General features: G+C 51.2%; 1 protein-coding gene across 5 annotated transcripts; it reads right to left on the minus strand.

Annotated features, from left to right (window-relative positions):
• Positions 1-1,062: 1,062 nt before the first annotated feature.
• SP2 (Sp2 transcription factor) lies at positions 1,063-19,737 on the minus strand. Of its 5 annotated transcripts, none has more exons than XM_039516575.1 (8): positions 19,504-19,640; positions 14,523-14,685; positions 9,651-9,727; positions 8,152-9,105; positions 7,207-7,507; positions 3,050-3,224; positions 2,756-2,949; positions 1,063-2,321 (listed from the first exon to the last, which is right to left on the minus strand). In XM_039516575.1, exons 3-8 carry the CDS (start codon positions 9,711-9,713, stop codon positions 2,221-2,223), a joined length of 1,788 nt encoding a protein of 595 aa, XP_039372509.1. In that variant the 5' UTR covers positions 9,714-9,727; positions 14,523-14,685; positions 19,504-19,640; the 3' UTR covers positions 1,063-2,220. The 5 variants fall into 5 exon arrangements, with proteins under 5 accessions (XP_039372509.1, XP_039372510.1, XP_039372511.1 ...); XM_039516576.1 differs by lacking the exon at positions 19,504-19,640 and adding an exon at positions 14,839-15,386; XM_039516577.1 differs by lacking the exons at positions 14,523-14,685; positions 19,504-19,640 and adding an exon at positions 19,680-19,737.
• Between the last annotated feature and the right edge of the window lie 888 nt (positions 19,738-20,625).

The raw sequence follows: 20,625 nt of genomic DNA on the forward strand, positions 1-20,625 counted from the left end.
GGAACGAGAATTCAAAGTGGCCAGTTTGGTGCACTTACTGGCTCAGAATGGAGCAATTCCCACCTTCCCATTCCCGAGGATGAGCTGACGATGACACTGGCTCCTTTAAGAGGATCCTTCTCTCGCTTCCAGGAGATGTTAACAGGGCACAGCAGGGGCAGCTGTGTGTGTGGAGGGGGAGGGATGGAGGTAGGGGGACTCCCGCCCTCCAGGTCACCGGGCAGCTTTTGAAAGCCTTTGGCTGTACTTTTTCCTGCCCAGTGCTGGTGAACGGGGCTTGATTGAAGGCCTTTGGGTACCCAGAGCAGGGACAGCATGAGGGCTTCCCCAATAGTGCCCCAGGCCTGGAGAAGGGGCTTTTAAGGGGCCAGCCCCCTCCGTCTGATTTTTGGTTGAGAATGCCCCCAAGGGGGATTATGGCAATGGTGGCTCATCTCGACATGGACACTCGTCTGGGGGGAACCAGCAGTTCATTTCCCAAGGTCAGGCAGGGTAGAGGGTAAAGCTTGTGTCGCCCCATCCAGGGAAGGGCTCACAGACCCACAGATGGTTCTGAGGTCCGGCCTGACTGCACCGACAGGATCCCTTTTTGGGTGAAGCTCGGGAGGATTAAAGAGCTACTCCAAAAGATGAACGCCAGTGGGCAGCAACTGTAAAGCTCTTTGCAACAAGGACTGTCTCTTATTCTAATGTACAGCTCCTAGCACAATGGGGCCTTAATACAAATAACAGTGTGGTCTGGTGGGTGGGGCATTGGCCTGGGATTCAGGACATCTGGGATCCATTCTCAGCTCTGTCACTAACCCTGACCAGGTCACTTCCCCTCTGTGTGCGGATCTTTCTCCTCCCAGCCTTTGCCTTGTCTAGATTGTCAGCTCCTTGGGGCAGAGACAACGTAGGTGGCTCCAGTGGACGGGGTTGAAATCTCAGCAGGTCTCTTAGTGCTGTGTCTAAACAACTGAGCTGGTCACCTCCCAACTAACCTCCTCACCTCTCCTCAAAAGCAGGTCTCTCTCACCGGGCGTCACGCTTACGAGACAAAGGATCCTTTGCTTCCCATGCTGGGTTTGCCTCTGGCGACTAAATTTATTTAGCAAGAAAAAACTCTTGGCTGACTCTGCACCAGCCAGCCAGTTACATCGTTAATAAAGAATAACAGATCTGTCACTTAATTCATAAAACATACCTCAAGCAGTTACACCTAAAAAATAAAGTGGATTTTTTTTTTTAATTTAAAAGCTCAAAAATAACAAGCCATATGTTTTTGAAACATGTAGTAAACACGGAAGCAATATAGTCTATGATACAATATACACTATACACAGTGATGGGCTGCAGGGAGGAGTGTGTGTGGGGGGGCATTATGGGCAAAAGAGGATTTAAAGATCCAAGATTCGAAAGGAAACGCCATGTCACTGGGAAATGAAAAGGAAAAATAAATCAGTGGAGAGAAAAAAAACCTCTTCAATTCATTATTGGAAAAGAACTCTGGAGGGAAAAGGATTGGGAGGGGAGATTATTAACCGGGCACAATTAAATAATAAAAAAAAAAAGCACTCACGATACACAGTGTTCATACTCGGGAGCTGGGAGCGTAAGGCAACAATTTCCATAGAAAAAAAGGACCTTCCAAAGGAGTTTATATAGAGAGATATTTATAGATATTTATAGATTTTAAATATAAAGTAGGAATGTGCCGCAGAGCGCTGGGTGGGCTGTCTGTGGAGTGCTGCCCCCTGCTGTGTCAAAGCTTCACAAGCACGGGGGGGAGGCCGTGAGAAAGTTTCGCTGGCATCCTTGTGCCGTTTACACACGGCCCTGCTTGTTCAGTCCCCCCAGCCTGCGGCGCAGCGAGGAGGGGCTGCCGCTCGCACCCATGTCAGCATTTTCCTTTGGAAATAAGAGCTTCTCCTTCGTCCCGGCCCGTGCGATCAACGTCCGGCTCTGACGCGCTCTGCGGAGGAAGGAGCTGGATTCCCAAGGATTGTGCTGGAAGGTGGATGGCTTCCAAGGAAGGAAGCTCAGCAACGACTCCTCTCCCCGCGCGGACACCTCTGGGAGGGTATCAAAGCCAGGAGCGCGACTACGGCTGCGGATTCCCAGGCTGGCTGGCTGCCCAACCCCTACGCCGTACCCTTGCCGGGGACTGTCCATGACAGTGCGGGGCTTAGCCAGTGCTTAGAGGGCCAGCTGGCGGCCCCCGTCTGGCTGCCGCTAATCCTACAAGTTCTTGGTGACCAGGTGGGTTTTATAGTGCTTCGTCAGGTGGTCACTTCTCATGAAGCGCTTTTGGCACTGCGCACACTCAAAACGCTTATCACCTGCCAGGGAAACAAGAGCAACGTTCAATGCGCCAGAGGCCGGCGCTCGCTGCTGCAGCCAAGCCCCCAAGACTCGATCGCTCCAGCGCAGAAGGGCGTGCGTTGCAGCCTCATGCCGGGAAGGTGGAACGCACCGATGCATGGTCCCCTTCCCGCCCAGCTCCCCGTGTGCACAGCTAAAACCCTGTCCCTCGCCCTGCAGGGAGATGACAGATCCGTGCCAAGCTGCGGTTGGGGTGACGCGAAGGCAGCAGAGACCCCAGCGGGCAAGGCGGCGGCATGCTCTGGGGTTACTGGCGAAGCAGAAGCAGGGGAGGGGGGGAGACAGTCCCACGAGACCAGCTCCGAGACGCGGCAGGGCTCTCCTCCCGACTACATGCAAAACATCCTGGCAGGACACGGGAGATGGGGAGCAGGGGCGGCGGGCAACAGACCTGTGTGCGTCCGGGCGTGCCGCTGCAGCTCGTCGCTGCGTGTGAACCTCTTCCCGCAGAAGACCCAGTTGCAGACAAACGGGCGCTCGCCCGTGTGCAGGCGGACGTGGGCCCGCAGCAGCGAGGTCTTGCGGAAAGTCTTGCCGCACTCAGGGATGTGGCAGATGTGCTTCTTCTTCCCCTGATCCCCTGACCTGGAGGGACAGGAAACCATCACAACCGTTACTCTTGCTGCCGTGGGGGTGGGCGAAGACGGCTGGCACCGTGTGTCTCCCCGACCCATCGCCCGCTCACCTTTTCTCCCCGTCCTTGCAGTTGGGGCAGGTGCACGCCATGCGTCGCCTCTTCTCCCCAGGCTGGATCTCCCCGGACAGCGCCTGCTCCATCTGCAGCTGGATCTGGGTGGGGCTCAGGCCGCTGATGGTCAGGTTGTTGCCAGAGACGTTTTGGACCGTCAGCTGCTGCTGGCCTGCGGATGAGAAGCCGAGGGAGAAGGGTATTAAGGCTGCTGCTCAGCGTCCCCCTTGGGGACCCCCGACTCCAAGGGGGGGATGCAGCCCTCTCGCTGATGGTGTTGTACACCCCTCTTTTCCCATACTCCTCACGCAGGTAACGCTCCAGCTGCCTAAGCAGATCAAATCCTTACAAGGGAGGCCTGGCAAAGGGAAACGAACCGGCTCCAATAATGTGACCAGTCCCTACTCAGCACTTCCTTTCTCCTCTGTGCCACCCCAGCATGCGGTGTCCCAAAGGCCCTGGATCCCCGCCCCCCGTGGTGCTGGCCCTTTAAAGGGGAGGCAAGTCCCTTTTTTCTGAATATACTGTGCGGTTTTTCAAAGTTTTCAGTTTAACCCTTTGGGGTGGGGAACGATCGGAACAGGAAACGAAAAAGAAACTTTGAAAAAACGTGCAATATATTTACAAAAAAAACGGGACTTACCTGGCACCCTGAGGAGCCAGCTCCAAGCTCTGGCTTCAGGGAGGCAGGAGCCTGGGCCGCGCCAGGGGCTGGAAAGAAGAAAACTGCTGTCAATGTCAGTGAGTGGAATTGATCCTCCCAGGGCCCCTGGATGACGGAAATCCAACATCCTTCAGTGCTGCTGAAAAAGGTCAGCTCAGCACCTCTTCAGACCGAAGCCAGTGGGCCCTGCGGAGCCTGAGCTGGATCTGAACTTGCAACCCTTGAGGTGGAAGGTCCCATTATCATCTCAGGACTAGCCTCTTCAGCCATCTACCCTACGTTGGAAGCTGGTAATTTACTGTGAAACCACTACACCATGATGGATGACGCTGACGGGGGTGAATATCTGCCAGTGCCGATTCGTTTATTTGCTGGGTTTGGGACAGATGTGTGTGCAAGCCACGAATCATGGCAACTCACTTAGCAACTGTTCCGTATTTTACACTGCTTTGGTTTAGCCAAATGAGGAAGAACAGCTTCCAACTTAAAAAACCGGCTGGGAATCTTCCCAGTTCCTGCTGAGGAAGAAGCCCTCTGGCGTGTCTTTCTGGATCCGAAAGCAGACTGCCTTTCTCCAGACAGAAATTCCTCTCCTGATGTTCCCTGCAGCAAAAGCCTCCCATCTGATCTCTGGAATGCAAAAACCTGCCACTGAGAGCAATGGGTCAATCTACCACATTGGGTGGGGGCAGATGTAGGCAATGATTCTCCGTAGCCAGCTAGGAAAGGAAGCGTCTATGTCTGCCATGCCACCTTGGAACAGGAGGAGTGGAATGCAGCGCAGTATTTGCAACTTCTCTGTTGCCAAAGAGATCTGGGGACTTGGCTACACTACCTGCCGGATAGCGATCGATCCAGCAGGAATCAATTTATCGCGTCTAGTCTAGATGCGATAAATCGATCCCCAGGCACTCTCCCGTCGACTCCTGTACTCCACCGCCGCAAGAGGCGCAGGCGGAGTCGACGGGGGAGTGGCAGCAGTCGACTCACCGCGGTAAGTTGAAGTACATCGACTTCAGCTACGTTATTCACATAGCTGAAGTTGCGTAACTTAGATCGATCTCCCCCCCACAGTGTAGACCAGGCCTACGACTCATCATTACCTCCAGCCTGCACAAATGCAAGATGGCAGTTGTGCTTTTGATATTTTCTCTGGCACAGTAGGCAAGCCACTTGCCCTAAGAAGGGGACACAGGGCTGTGTCCAGAACTGAACAGCAAGGGCATTATGAAAATAGATATTTTCCAGCAGGAGCTGCCATGGCTCAGGACGCACAGCCACTCAGAATTCATTGGATTTCTTTCTAATCACTAGTCCGGGACCAGCACTTGGAAAATTTTAGAGATCCTGAAAGCGTCTGTAGTGGTCTGACTACTGGAAGCACCTTCACAATAGCCTTCCCCATGTGACTGTGGCAGGGAATAACTCACCACCTGCTAGAGGAGCGGTTCTCAAACTGTGGGTCAGGACCCCAAAGTGGGTCGCAACCCCATTTTAATGAGGTCACCAGCGTCATCGTTAGACTGGCTGGGGCCCAGGACTTCAGCTTAAGGCTGAGTTCCAACCCCACCCAGGATGGCGGGTCTTGGTCTCCATCCCCCTACTTCCCCCGGGGTCATGTAGTAATTTTGTTGTCAGAAGGGGCTGCAATGCAATGAAGTTTGAGAACCCCATGTGCCAGAGATAAGAGATAAAGGCTTTACTCTGCTTGGAAGCTGGGATTCCAAACTTTTGGGTGGTATCAGTCACTGGGTTCCAGCACTAATGGTTTTGTTTTAAATAGCTGCTGCTTAAATAACAGGGAGTTGAAAGGCAAAAGAATCAAGGAAATCGGATGGAGGGATGGTTTCACCTGATAGGGATAGACTAGGACGAAGCAGGAATTCCAGCTCTCCAAACCATCTGCCTCTAGTCTCAGGGTGGTCTGGTAAGTGGGTGACCTTAAAACTCACTGGTCCCTACATCTACCAGGACTTTTGGGAGATTGGTTCAGGACTTAACAGAGCAAGTCTTAGCCCTCAGACAGGCGTGACTATCAATCCCTGCATTCATTAATTAACGTTGTAGCTCAGAGAGGCTGTGAACCCCGTTAGAATCATAGACTTTAAGGTCAGAAGGGACCATTATGATCGTCTAGTCTGACCTCCTGCACAATGCAGGCCAAAGAATCTCACCCACCCACTCCTGTAATAAATCCCTAACCTATGTCTGAGCTACTGAATTCCTCAAATTGTGGTTTAAAGACTTCAGGGTGCAGAGAATCCTCCAGCAAGTGACCCGTGCCCCACGCTGCAGAGGAAGGCGAAAACCCCCAGGGCCTCTGCCAATCTGCCCTGGAGGAAAATTCCTTCCCGACCCTAAATATGGCGATCAGCTAAACCCTGAGCACGTGGGCAAGACTCACCAGCCAGCACCCAGGAAAGAATTCTCTGTAGTAACTCAGATCCCATCCCATCTAACATCCCATCACAGGCCATTGGGCATATTTACCTCTAATAGTCAAAGATCAATTAATTGCCAAAATTAGGCTATTCCATCATACCGTCCCCTCCATAAATTTATCAAGCTTAGTTTTGGCGCCAGATATGTCTTTTGTTGCCACTACTCCCCTTGGAAGGCTGTTCCAGAACTTCACTCCTCTGATGGATAGAAACCTTTGTCTAATTTCAAGTCTAAACTTCCTGATGGCCAGTTTATATCCATTTGTTCTTGTGTCCACACTGGTACTGAGCTTAAATAATTCCTCTCCCTCCCTTGTATTTATCCCTTTGATATATTTATAGAGAGCAATCATATCTCCCCTCAGCCTTCTTTTCATTAGGCTAAACAAGCCAAGCTCTTTGAGTCTCCTTTCATAAAATAGGTTTTCCATTCCTCAGATCATCCAAAAGTGGCCCTTCTCTGTACCTGTTCCAGTTTGAATTCATCCTTCTTAAACATGGGAGACCAGAACTGCACACAGTATTCCAGATGGTGTCTCACCAGTGCCTTGTATAATGGTGCTAACACCTCCTTATCGCTACTGGAAATACCTCGCCTGATGCATCCCAAGACTGCATTTGCCTTTTTTAAACAGCCATATCACATTGGCGGCTCAGAGTCATCCTGTGATCAACCAATACTCCGAGGTCCTTCTCCTCCTCTGTTACTTCCAAGTGATGCGTCCCCAGCTGGAGCTCAGCACAGCTGATCTAACAGGCAATGCTTTCCCAGGAAGGGCCTGGAGAGGCCCCCCTAGGGCTGCAGAGATGCTATGTGGGATCTTTTGGGACGAAAGGGGCTATAGAATTGTAGGGCAGTTAACACCCTGCAATACTCTGTCACGGGCACCAGGGCTTGGCTTAAGAGGGGGGATCCAACTGAAATCTACGCTGCCAGCTAGGAAGTTCCTGGCCTCCAGAACATTAAGGCTTTGGGAGCTCAGATATTTCCTTCTCCCCCTAGCCCGCGTCAGATCCCTAGCACCAGTGTGTAACAATGCATATCCCACCTCCGGTGTTGGTGATGGTGACAGGTACTCCTTGGACTTGGACACCGTTAATGTTGATGGTCTGCATCGCCTGGGCCGCAGCTGCCAGCTGAGCCGCGTTCAAGCTGATAATGCCTCCGGCAGGGGCAATCTTTGGCAGGGTGCGTTCTTTGCGTGCGGCTGGCTTTTTGCAGCTTCCTCCTGCTTGGGAGCTGCGGGACGCGGGGCTGCTGCACGAGGTGGGAGAAGGGGCCACCGTCACAGCCGGGGCTTCCTGAAGCAGCACGGTCTGCAGCTCCCCTGAAGGTGTTTTGAAGTAGACCTGAAGGAAGAAGGAAACGGGAAAGGAATCAGACCAGCCGTCGCTTAGCAAGAGCACAAATACGGCGCGGTGTGACCCAAAGGATCGGAATGATGGGCTTCAGGTCCAGGACACCCAAGGCCGTAGTAAGTCCACAATTCACGAGGAATTAAATGTAATTAACACACTACGACCAGCCTGCTAGAGGAGTTTTCTGTGCCTTCCCAGCATTGGGACGGCCCTGGATCTCTCCACCTAGTCGTGATCAGTCAAGAATCAGGAGCAGGCTATGTAAAAATAAGGCAAGTCCTGCAAGGATCCATCACAAGAAAAGCTTCTGACACACAGGAAGGTGGCTGCTTGCCACACACCAGTGACATCAACCCCTCTCTGTACAACAGACTTAAATAAGCCTTCCACCTCCCTCGCGAGACAGCAAACCACCGTGCTTGCATAACATGGAAATCTGGGCTTGCAAGGCGCAGCTTGAAAGGAGAAGTTGCCCAGGCATTTCTAAACACGAACCTTGCCTGCAACGAGATTCCTGTCTCCTGCAGTACCCCCAGGCCACTCTGCCTTTCCTTATGCACCACACGCTGCGTCAGGGATCCCTGGTGGATCTCCCAGATACAAATACCCACCAGAAAGGGGCAAGGACCTGGTACCTGCGTAGGAGTTGGCTCAGCTGCCTGGATCTGAAAGTTCTGAGAGGACTTCTGGGGGACGGTAGGGAGCGTGGCAGAGGCCGCCTGGACCACTCTCAGGGCCTGCTGGGGAATCTGTACCACCTGCTGCTCTTGCTTGGGTTGGACCACCTGGACCTGCTGCACCACCGCTGGCTGGCCTGAGCCAGGACTCTGCACGATCAGCAGGTTATTTCCTGCCTGGATGATGTTATCCGCCGTCGTCTCTATCAACACCGTTTCTACTTGCTCGGCCACCGCCATGGTGGTCGTCTGGGCCGGCGACATGGCTTTCTTTCTAGTCTTTTTACAGGGCTTTGACGGGCTTTCGGCTATGATCTGAGCCTGAGCGCCGGACTCGGCGGCGTTCACCAGGTTATTCACCGGCAGGGTGAGCGTTACGTTGCTGCCGCCGCTCAGCTTGACGACGTTGCTTGCGCTCTGCACAGATGACGCCCCGGCCTTGTGCGCGGGAGCCGGCTTGATTGGCACGGGCTTGTGCGTGGAAGAGGAGGGGGTAATGATCGCTTGGTTAGTGCCGGGAATAATCTGAATCTGGTTGGCAAGGTTCTGCTGAACTTGTATGGTCTGCCCCCCTGCTGCTTGAATCTGTGGGACAGTCTGGTACTGGATGTTCGTAGACGAGCGGGCCCCTTTGTTGATCATGGTTGGATTCTGAATGGCAAAGACCAGCTGCCCCCCGGGATAGGACGTCCCAAGCTGAGACCCCTGGATCTGGAAGAGGTTCCCTTTCGACGACAAGATCCCAAAGCTGTTTTTACTGGAACCCAGAGGAACTGGTGCGGGTTTGATGGGGACAAGTTTTCGAGGTGTGGGCTGCGGCGGGGCTGGAGGAGTGACGGCGGCTTCCACGGCGGGAGGACCGATTTTGCTACATGTCGCTGCCAGCAGGGCTAGTGGAGAGGGCTGAGAGTCCTAGAGGAGGAGACAGGAATGAGAGACGGGGTCGAGTTGAGCTGGTTCAGCTGACGCAGGAGATCAGTTTCAGAGGTGATGTAAACACAAAGCAAGCGTCTAAGGTTTCTGTACAGCTGTCAGAATCTTCCTTACCCATCACCAGTGCCTTTGATCTCCAAGCACTTTCCGTACATGTACCCCCACATCCCCCTTGGAGACAGGATGGTGTTACTAGACCCATTAAGCAAATGGGGGAAATGAGACACATAGAAGGGAAGGGACTTCTCCAAGGCCACAAAGTGACTCGGCGGCACAACTAGGAAGAGAAACCAGGAGACCTGGCTTCCGGTCCTGGGTTTTACAAGGCCACCCTTCCTTCCGAATCAACAGCACCAACCTCTACAGAGACGGGGAGGAAGCGCTGCAGAAGATGCGGATCCCTTGAGGGTGCAGCAAGGCAGCCACTAGCAAAACGGTTTCACAAGCACATTACACAGCTGTGAGTGGGGTGTGTCCCGGAGCGCTCAATGCCACGGTAAAGAGCCAGGCAATCTCCCTCTCACCTGTGCTGTGGAGGCAGCAGGCTGCAGGTATTCACTAGGACTCACTGCTGCAGTGGCGGCCATGCTGTCCTCTTGATCTGCAGGAAGGAAACACACAGAGGGGGGAGTAAGGCGAATGGTGACAACAAGGAGCATAGTTCTCTCCCTCCTACATCACCCCCCAGCCCCCGAGGAGTCACATAGCACTTCAGTCCTCTGAACTGATCTCGCCCTCCGAAATCATCAGCGCTGACCTAACAAATGGCTCAGTTACTGGCAGCGTGCGCCTTAATGTGAAGTGGGATTTTATCATTCCGCAATTTGTTATTTCAGCCTTTGCACAGATTGTTGCTAATTGTAGATGGGACCATTATGTCACCATGGGCAGCAAACAGCAGAGGGAAATGGCTGGATCCCTCCATTAGTTATTTGTGTCTTAGCAGCACCCAGGGGCCCTGCTGTGCTGGGTGCTGTACAAACAGAGGAAGAGACAGACGGTCCCTCCCTTGAAGAGCTTTCAATCTACACAGACCAGACAGAGAAAGGGTGGGAGGGGAAACAGAGGCCCAGAGACTTGCCCCAGGCCATGCAGCAGAAAGAAGAGTAGATCCTCTGGTCTGACTCCCAGTCCAGTCCTTTGTCTGCAAGTCCACGTTACCTTGTGTCTGCTTCCAAGGGAATGTCTACACTGCCAAAAACCCCTGTGGCAAGGCATCGCCGAGCCTGGGTCTATAGACTCAGGCTTGTGCTCTGGCACTAAAAACAGCCACGTAGACATTGTGGCTTGGGCTGGAGCTCAGGCACTGAAGCTCACCCCATGCCCCGGGCTTCGGAGTCCAAACGGCCTACACAGCTATTTTCAGTGCCGCAGTGCGAGCCTGAGCCTGCAGACCCCGGCTCTGAGACTCACTGCCATGGGGTTATTTTTTTTGCAGTGTAGACATGCCTGAAGTTTTCTATCAGGGTAAAGTTTTAATGCTGTTTTGGGTTGAAAACACAGTCAGTGCTGTGACTTCTTTGGTGTGTTATTGGTGCAGAATGTGGATAAGTCATTATGCAATTTTGGGATAACTCTCTGCTGGAGGTCCCCTGCTGGCAGTGCAACTGCGGGAGGTTGAAAGGAAAATGTGAACGTGCAGATGGACAGGGAGGACCAGAATGCACGGTGGATGATTTCATCAGAGCCAGAGCTAGACAGTGGAGTATACAGAATGGGAAGAGAGAAGCGTTCAGATCAAGGATGAGGCTACACTAGGTGGAGACACGGTAAGAAAAGAGCTTGCCTGATACACTTAGCAGATGGAAGCAGAGACTGCAGTTGCAACCATCTCAATTATTGGAGTACTCTGATTAGATACGATATTCCTGTTACACAGCATCAGAACCTGACAGGGTCAGCACTCGCTGGAGGTTTCCAGTATGACCGTCAGCAGTGAAAAGGTTAATACTGTTAGCACTTAATGGAAATACTTGTGCTTCTCCACTGAACATCCTTCTGACAGGAGTGGGCAAGTTCTCGGCCCTAACCCTCACTCTGCACACTCCAGCGAGACAGCAGGGAATGAGGAAGGTTGCAATGAGCACAGCAGAAAGGATTGTTTTTTTTACAGGCTTAAATACAGTGAAGCCAGGGAAAGACCCTCCTATTTCCTTAGAACTTGCGGTGTCTTTTGTCTTGGAGTAGAAAGACATTTCATCCATGATATTTCCTTTGGTAAATGACCCGGTCATCCCACCTAACTTTCTTGGTATGGCTCAATAGCTTGATAATATTTATCCAGAAGACATGCCAGTGGGAGCTTTTCTAAGCCCGGACTCTCTGCGTTACAATCACTGGCAGGGTACCAATTTGAAATGGGGAGTTATGGACATTTGAGGAACATGGATATTGACAGCCACTCTCACATCTTAGAGAGATAAAGGGAGGGGTGATCCTAGGCCTAAAGGTCTGGCACCCACTGTCAGAAACACTGTCAGTACACTAGCCCCAACCAAACGCTGCATCCACACTAAGAAAAAGAGGTTGGGTTTGCACATGGTAAGATCCCAGTGTGGACAGTCTGTAGTTTCACGAGTGTCGAGATGAACGTGGGGAGGGCCTAGGGTTTACCTCGACTAGCGAACACTTGTAAAAACACCAATTGCCTAGTCTATGCTAGCACACTAACACATGATGCAAAACCACCTTTTTCCCCCCTCGTGAAGACACGCCTCCCCATAAGCAGAAGGCAAACGCTGAAATCCAAGAAAAGTGATCCACTCATGACATGGAGAAGCCAAGTCTTCGCTAATAGGGAGGGGAAGTGTTTAGTTCTAGTTTGCTTCGCTTTGCTGCTATGAGCAAAAGGAGCCCATTTACAATTAGACGGGTCCTCACGGCAAAGCTTGGGATGATCTCAGAATGGGTAGGCAGGTTGTACTGCAGCTCAGCTCGCCAGCTTCAGCTACCAACCCTGGGGAGACGTATGGTACCCATGCACCCTGCGCTCGCCGTGAGCCACAGCAGTCAAATCAAGGATGCAGTATCCACACCACCCAAGAACAGCACCCAACACCCTAAGCAACAGTGTGAGGGAAGACACCACAATGGGAGAGAAACAGAATGGCAGGCACGGAGACACATGGCACACAACAGCTGAGTCAGCATCAGCCTGTGAAAAGATGGGAGGAAAGGAATACAGCCTTGAAGTGCCAGGAGTGTGAACCCTGGGGCTATTTACCACCAGGTACAAGAAGATTTGACAACATCTCCAGCGATTCAGACAAGGTGGGTAGCTCTTGAATAGTGCTCGATAGCACTTTCTTCCACACTGCCTCTCCCGTATGGAAGGAGAATCTCTGTAACCATCTGCGAAGCCACCCCCATGACCTCCTTCAAACTCTCCTGGGCCATGATGCTTCTAAAAAACTTGACAACAGTTAGGCAGCTGGTGTGCTGACCAGTACTGTCTTATTGTTTCCTTATGCTCCTCCATCTGTCGGTATCCACCTGTTGTCTCATGTCTTATCTTTAGATCACAAGCTGTTTGGGGCAGGACCCTCTGTTTGTTCTGTGTCTGTACAGTACCTAGCACCATTAGGCCATGGTCAGTGACTGCGGCTCCTACAGGCTACCACGATATAAATAATAAACAGTAAATATAACTGAATTACATCAATATTTCTTACAGGTAGGTTGATGGTGAGACCTAGTGAATTAATCAAATCAAGCAGCACAGTATGTTATATCAGTTTAAGGGGTAACTCTAGGAATCAGTGTGTGTCTACACTTTACTCAACACAGGAGCCAGTCATCTGAGCTTAATACAGCTCAGGGCGAGGACAAAGGCTATTTATCTATTTCAGATGCAATTAAACCCAGAACACTTAGTACCGTCAATGTCCTATGCTCTCATTCCCCTGTTTGCTGTTTTGACTGCCCTGCAGGTTACTGACTATTGTTGGTCAGCAGAGACAGAAAACTTCTCTGTGAGCAATGCCGAATCTTTCCCCAAACAGAGAGTAGCAAGGAAACTGAGCTAGCAGGCTCCAAGCCAAGTCACCAAGGAGTCCACTTCCCAAAAGCAGACAGTTCAATGCGGCGTAAGGAGAGACTCCAGGCTTCTCCCAAAGCTACACAAAGGCTCTTTCACATCCTGCCATGGCCAAGTGCATAAATCCTCACAGAGTCAGTTTAGAGATTCCCAGAGCCTGGGACATCATCAGATGGAAATTATTTGCACCAGTTCTGATAGAAGGGCATCCATTCCTTCAAGCCACTCTCACTCATTCACTGTGGTAACCTCTCCACCACTGAAGCATCAGATGTTTGTGCCCAGCTAGCTGGCCTGTGATAAAAGGACACATTCTTCCCAGAAAACCAGGGGCTTGAACTCCTGCCCAACCTAAATGACTGCACCCTCCCTTTCAGCAGAAGCAGGAACTGCTAGGGATTAATTTCTTGGATGGCACACGAATGACATTAAGCCAGGCCAAAAAATGAAACACATTAAGGGAGTGGGGGGGGTGTAATTAACCTTTATAAATCAGTTAGGAGGATAAATGTGGAGAGAGACGTCATCTCTCTGTGTTTGCTGTCTGAACCCCATGTTAATCTGTCACCCAACCATTTCCTCCCAACGTCCCCTGGTGACAGTTTGACATTTTGAAAAGGCAGCAGAGTGCAAATCCACTTACAGCATGGTAAGACCAATGGGCTACTGAAACACAACTTCCAGGAGCCCACCTCTCCGTCCAATTCCGATTTGGGGACAGAACCGGAATTTACCAGAGTAAATGTTTCCAAGCCTGTCGTCTTCTGGGCTACAGACCTTTGAGAGAGGCAGGAGAAGTTCCTCCTTGGCAAACGATCACCACTTGTCATCATCGAACAGCAGTTTGCTGTGAGCTACTCACTTATTCACCAAGAAGTCACTGAACAATTCACAGTCACTTTGCCACAACTACAGTCAAGTGCCAAACGGAACAGAACAGCCCTTGAACCTGTCAAAGAGCGCTGTCTACCCCATTCCCACTGTACTTTTGTGCACAGAAGAGTGCCTGTGGCAAGCAGAGAGCCAAACACATCACCAGGTAAGTCCCGTCTGAACCGTGAATCTCACACCATCCCATGTTCTCCTACTCCCTTGCCTTCTGAGAGGATGATGAAACAAAGATACCTTGAAGACTGCTGGTTGTTTCTTTTATCAAGTTATCTGAGCAAATACAATTAGGACTTGTTCCTGCCCTAGGATACACACACAGGGATATGTGCGTACTAGCTAACTGTCTAGGTACCGAGTCTTTAAGCATGCAGGCTAAACAGCTCTCTTCATTAGTTCAGGACGCATTTAAAAACTCCACAGGACTGCAATCTGAGCAATCAAGCTGTAGAACAAGAACGAGAAAACTTACCAATCGCGCCAGCCAATGAGAACCCATTTCCAGCCAGTAGTAACGCCTGTTAGAAGCCAGCTGGAACATTCACACCAGCACGATTGGTAGGTTTTCTGGGAGGCGACTCCTTCACTTGTCACAAGACTTAATTTTTTGAAACTCTGCCATTATCTTCAACAGTCTACAAAAGATATAAAGGGAAGAGTGGTTTGGGTTGTTTTTTTTTTTTTCCCTAATGATCATTAGCCCCTTTCATTGAGGCTCTGCCCTCAGGAAATTTTCCTTTGTATCTACAACTTCCTTCTCAGTATAAAGAGCCTATGCAAATACTTACATAAGACACCTATCGATACTCAGTACCACAAGCGGCAGAACATGTCTCCAAGTCCTGCAGTCTGGTCTACGCAGGCAGTCGCCTACACAGATATGAAGACTGTGCAGGTGTAAAAGGTCTATCTAGCTACATTACTGTGGGATCCACGGGCCTCACAATCTTTAGTCTCACAACACCCTTGTGAGGTAGGAACGTATTGTCCCCATTTTACATATGGGAAACTGAGGCGCAGCGAGGCCAAGTCTGTAATGGAGCAGGGACTTAATCCCACATTTCTCAATTTCTAGGCTGGCCCCCTAACCACTGAACCATCCTTCCCACTCATATGGATCACATTGCATGGCTGGAGCTCATGTATGAAAGAAACTACACTGGAAATAAAACACACAAAGGAACAGCCACCTAACCAAAAGCAGTCTTTGTTTATGTGGCTACAGCTGACCTCACCAAATCACAGCTTTAGGTAACAAAGCCCTGCCCTTAGGCCTGGTCTACACTGGGGGGGATCGATCTAAGATGCGCAACTTCAGCTACGAGAATAGCGTAGCTGAAGGCGACGAATCTTAGATCGACTTACTTTGCGTCCTCACAGCGCGGGATCGACGGCCGCCACTCCCCCGTCGACTCCGCTTCCGCCTCTCGCCCTGGTGGAGTTCCGGAGTCGATGTATTGCGTCTGGATGAGACGCGATACATCGATACCCGATAGATCGATCACTACCCGCCGATATGGCAGGTAGCGTAGACATACCCTTTTTTAGGCCTGTCCCCACTAAGGGTAAGATGTTAAACTGACTGAAAGATGGGGACAGAAGCTTCCTCTTTTGCAGAGGATTAGAAATATATGTTTACTGCTGTCAGACAGCAGATTCGGGAAACTTAAAAATAATTACTAAAACCATAAAAGTCAGCTGAGGGAGAAATTTTGTTTTTATTTCTCATTCTTCACAATGGTTATTTATTTGTTTAGTGTCAACAAGATCATAGAATCATAGATTATTAGGGTTGGAAGGGACCTCAGGAGATCATCTAGTCCAACCCCCTGCTCAAAGCAGGACCAATCCCCAAATCGCATGGATTGAACTCACAACCCTGGTTTTAGCAGGCTTGGAGATGCACATTGGGTAGGTGAGCAGAGCTCTGGTTCCACATTTAATAGGGCTGCCAGATAGATTAGGTCCAAAATTTAAGGCTAATGGAGGAAAAAATGGATCTTAGTAAAATTGTTTGAGATGATTAGACGGACCTTTGGTCTGACCCAGTATGGTCATTCTTATTAGCTTGTGATGAAACACATACATCCCTGAGAGACGTAATAAGCCGCCTTAACCCCCAGCGTAGACAGCGCTAGGTCAACGGAAGAATTCTTCTGTCAATCTAGCTACCGCCTTTTGGGCAGGTGGATTACCTACAGCAAGACGAGAACCCCTCCTGGTGCCGTAGCGAGCGTTTACACTGAAGCGCTACAGCAGCATTGCTGCAGTTGTGCTGTTGTAGCATTTTCAGTGTAGGCACAGCTTAAAAGAAGTTACAGAAAATGTATGTTTACCCTGTGGATTGGCAAGCACTGTGTGTTTAGTTGCTTTCACTGTTACCCTGTGGAGCAGTGGTTCTCACTCAGGGTACACATACTCCTGGAGGTATGCAGAGATCTTCCAGGGGGTACATCAACTTATCTAGATATTTGCCTAGTTTTACAACAGGATACATGAAAGCACTAGCAAAGTCAGTACAAACTAAAATGTCATACAATGACTTGTTTATACCGCTCTATATACTATACCCTGAAATGTAAGTACCATTTTATATTTAAATTGATTTATTTTATAATTATATGGCAAAAATGAGAAAGTCAGCAATTTTTCAGTACTCATGTGCTATGACACTTTTGTATTTTTATGTCTGATTTTGTAAACAAGTAGTTTTTAAGTGAGATGAAACTTGGGGGGGGGGAAACTCAAGACAAATCAGACTCTAGAAAGGGGTACAATAGTCTGGAAAGGTTGAGAACCATTGATATAGAGGCAGCTGGCAAAGGAAAAACAAGTGTTATGAATTTAAGGCCAGAAGAGACCATTGGGATCATTTAGTCCGACCCCCTGCACAACGCAGACCAGAGAATTTCACCAAATGGTTTCCGCATCAAGCCATAACTTCTGGCTGCCCTACAGCATACATCTGAGAGAGAGAATCCAATCCTGATTTATTAAAAATCTGAAGTGATAGAAACTCAATTGCATCCATAGATAAGCTGCTCAAGTGGTTAATTATCCTCCCTGTAAAATGTGTGCCTTATTTCTTATTGCTAGATAAAAATTTGTATAATTGGCACTAAAGAATAAGTAATAAGACCCTTATACACATCCACAAGGGAACTGAAAATTTTATTTATATAAAATTTATTTTCAGGAATTCAAAGGGTGATCTCTAGCAAAAAAAAATTTTTTTTAAATGTGTCAATTTCAACTTAACAGCACCCCTTTAATATTCTTAAGTGTTTATCACTCAGGCAAACTGTTTTTAAGATATGATGTTTAACCTGAGTGATCGCTCTAGCACCAAAACATCAATATGTTAGTTCTGGAGTTTCTTCATCAATCAATTCTTCGTCATCAATTCTGATTCTTTAACGCTGTCTTTTCCCTCAAAGAAGAAAGTTTTCACTATAACCAAATCTGCAACCAGCACATCAGGCTGCACTGAGACAACACAAGGCTTACAATTTACTTTGCTACAGCGGAGTCTGCTGTATGGCTTTGTCCTCGATAGACTTTTTGGGGAAACCCCTCACCATTTCAGCTTCATACCACTGTAACACTGGAAGTGCGAACGTGAACAAAATACTACAGGTGGCTACTGGTGCTTTGACTATATATATATATGTCATGTTATAAAGATGACTGGCTCCCAGGGCACTCACACGCTTATAATTTAGACTTAACACAGTCCTAACCCCAAGATATTGTTTTGAGTCACTTGGTCCCAGACTCTGGTCTCTAAACCCGTACTTCACAGCCTCCCTATAACAGACAGTAGGAGACATATGGAGGGTGTGGATATTTTAACTGCTTGAGAGTAAACAACACGTTACATGGAGCCCTTGGGACTCCAGCAGCATCAGGGAATGAGAGGGGGATCAGGCCCTGCAGAGACTTCCATCAGCAACAGTCCCGCTGCACCCTGTGGCTCCCAAAGCATCCCATGCCGGTGAGGTTCTCCAGCTCCAAGCACCCAGGGACCAAGAATCCCTGCATCTCCACACACCCCTGCTAACCCCGTCAGTTTCACCCCACCGTACCCCATGTACTGTAGGGAAGCAGATACCCAGTTAATCCCCTCTATGCACCATTCCCATCTCCAGGCAGCCTACTCATCCCCTTCCCCAAGGTGCCACACAAGTGTCCTCCACACCCACCTCAATGCACTTGGGACCATGCAAACCTCCATGCCCCTCAACCCCAGTGCCCCTCACCCGATCCCAATGCACCAAGGACTACGCAAACCTCCGGATCCCAGTGTCCCCAACACACCAGGGGACCACACAAGTCTCCCTGCCCATCCCTAGTGCCCCTCCAATGTCCAGCCCAATGCACCGGGGGACCATGCAAACCTCCCTCCCCCCTGCCATCCCTGGCGCCCCCCAATGCACCGGGGGCCCATGCAAACCTCCCTCCCCCCTACCATACCTGGCACCCCCCAATGCACCGGGGGACCATGCAAACCTCCCTCCCCGCTGCCATCCCTGGCGCCCCCCCCAATGCACCGGGGGACCATGCAAACCTCCCTCCCCGCTGCCATCCCTGGCGCCCCCCCCAATGCACCGGGGGGCCATGCAAACCTCCTCCCCGCTGCCATCCCTGGTCCCCGCAATGCACCGGGGGCCCATGCAAACCTCCCTCCCCCGCCCATCTCTGGCGCCCCCAATGCACCAGGGGACCATGCAAACCTCCCCCCCCGCCCATCCCTGGCGCCCCCCCCAATGCACCGGGGGACCATGCAAACCTCCCTCCCCCCAGCCCAACCCTGGCGCCCCCAATGCACCGGGGCCCATGCAAACCTCCTCCTCCTGCCATCCTGGCGCTCCCCAATGCACCGGGGACCATGCAAACCTCCTCCCCATCCCTGGCGCCCCCAATGCACCGGGGACCATGCAAACCTCCCCGCTGCCATCTCTGGCGCCCCAATGCACCGGGGCCCATGCAAACCTCCCTCCGCCCATCCTGGCGCCCCCAATGCACCGGGTGACCATGCAAACCGCCCCGCTGCCATCCCTGGCGCCCCCAATGCACCGGGGGACCATGCAAACCTCCCCGCCCATCCCTGGCACCCCAATGCACCGGGGCCCCATGCAAATCCCCCGCGAGACTCCGGCACAGCAAGAGCGGCGGGTCCCCGGGGAGGCGGGTTATCCCCGCCCGTCCCGCCTCCTCCCGGGCCCCGGAAGCGCCGCCCGCCCGTAGCCCGGGGAGGGCGAAGCAGGCCCCACGCCCCCTTCCGGGTCCCGGTTCCGCCAGGGTCGGCGCCGCTCGCTCCCTCCCCGCTGCCGGGGCCCCGGGCCCGGCCCCTCCCGCGCGACCTGCCCCCGTTCTCGGGCCCCGGGGCGAGGCTCCCGGGACCTGCCCGCCCGGCCCCCCGCCCCGGGCAGGGGTGAGCGAAGTGCACAGACCCGGCTGGAGCGGAGGCGGCAGCAGCGGCTCCGACCCCCTCACGGCGCCATCTTCCTCCTCCTCGGCCGCCCGGGCACCGCCCTGAACGCCCCGCCCCCTCGGCTGCCGTGCGGCCAATCCCCACCCGACCAGCACGTTTCCTGGCCAATGGGAGTAGTGACACACTTGCACTAACCAATCCAGAGCCACTAACGCCTGATTGGCGTCTCCGCTTATCAATCGAACCCAGTGATGGAGAGCCAGCTGCACCAATAGGCGGCTGATTTTAGAATGACGGACGGATCTGAACGACCAATAGAAAGACCGATTTCTGATTGACGGTGCGCCTTACCAATAGACGGGAAACCAAACTATCGCCCACTAGTAATTGATTGACAAGTTAATAGGGGGGGAGAAGTAGACTAAAAATAGGCGGGATTTGTTTCGGTAGAGTTATGCGATTGGTCGCTACATAGATGATAGATATATATAATAGCCAATCAAAAAATCAGACGGTCCAACTCACCCTCCTATTGGCTCTTCTAAATCAGCTGGGCTGTGAATTCTGGAACGTTAGTAACAGTGACAGCTGTTCCACTTCAGAGGTGGCTGCACTTTAGTGCTGGGCCTCTACTTCTCCCTCTGGACATAACTTGTTCCAAATTGGCTGCAGCTGTTGGGTGCCCAGCTCTGGAGAGTCAGAGGTGCTGAGCTCCCCGAGCTCCCAATGACTAACTGGTTTTGTGGGTGCTCAGCACCTCTGCAACATCAGAGACACATAATCAACAGCCACTTTTTTTGGAAACTGATGTGATCAGCTGCCCTGTTCCACCCCAGAGGTGGTTGCATTTCATTGCCTTCCTGTACGGAATGTGCTGTGGGATCCTGTGTGATGAAGGAAGTTACATATTAATACCTAATAAATTCCTTTTACATATTATGAATTGTATCACACGCTACAGTGCTAGGGGCTATCCAAATACTCACATGCTGTCCTTGCTGCCAGGCATTCACAATCCAAGACCAAGCAGGCAAGGAAAAGGAGGTTAAGGGAACATGCAATTTAAATGATAGATCTCTGAGTTTTAGAATCCTTTGCCTTGTTCCTGGCTCTATTCTTGAGGCCAAATGTTCAGCACGCA

This window comes from Mauremys reevesii, linkage group 27 (assembly GCF_016161935.1).
Source record: "Mauremys reevesii isolate NIE-2019 linkage group 27, ASM1616193v1, whole genome shotgun sequence".
Classification (NCBI taxonomy): domain Eukaryota; kingdom Metazoa; phylum Chordata; order Testudines; family Geoemydidae; genus Mauremys; species Mauremys reevesii.

What these genes read in the sequence shown, in the direction of transcription:
- SP2 (XM_039516577.1), bottom strand. Translation starts at nt 9,713, where the DNA reads ATGGCCGCCACTGCAGCAGTGAGTCCTAGTGAATACCTGCAGCCTGCT. An exon ending in CTGCTGCCTCCACAGCACAG is followed by an intron (nt 9,106 to 9,650) that starts GTGAGAGGGAGA and finishes CTCCTCCTCTAG; the next exon opens with GACTCTCAGCCCTCTCCACT. An exon ending in GCACGCCCGGACGCACACAG is followed by an intron (nt 2,322 to 2,755) that starts GTCTGTTGCCCG and finishes TTTCCCTGGCAG; the next exon opens with GTGATAAGCGTTTTGAGTGT.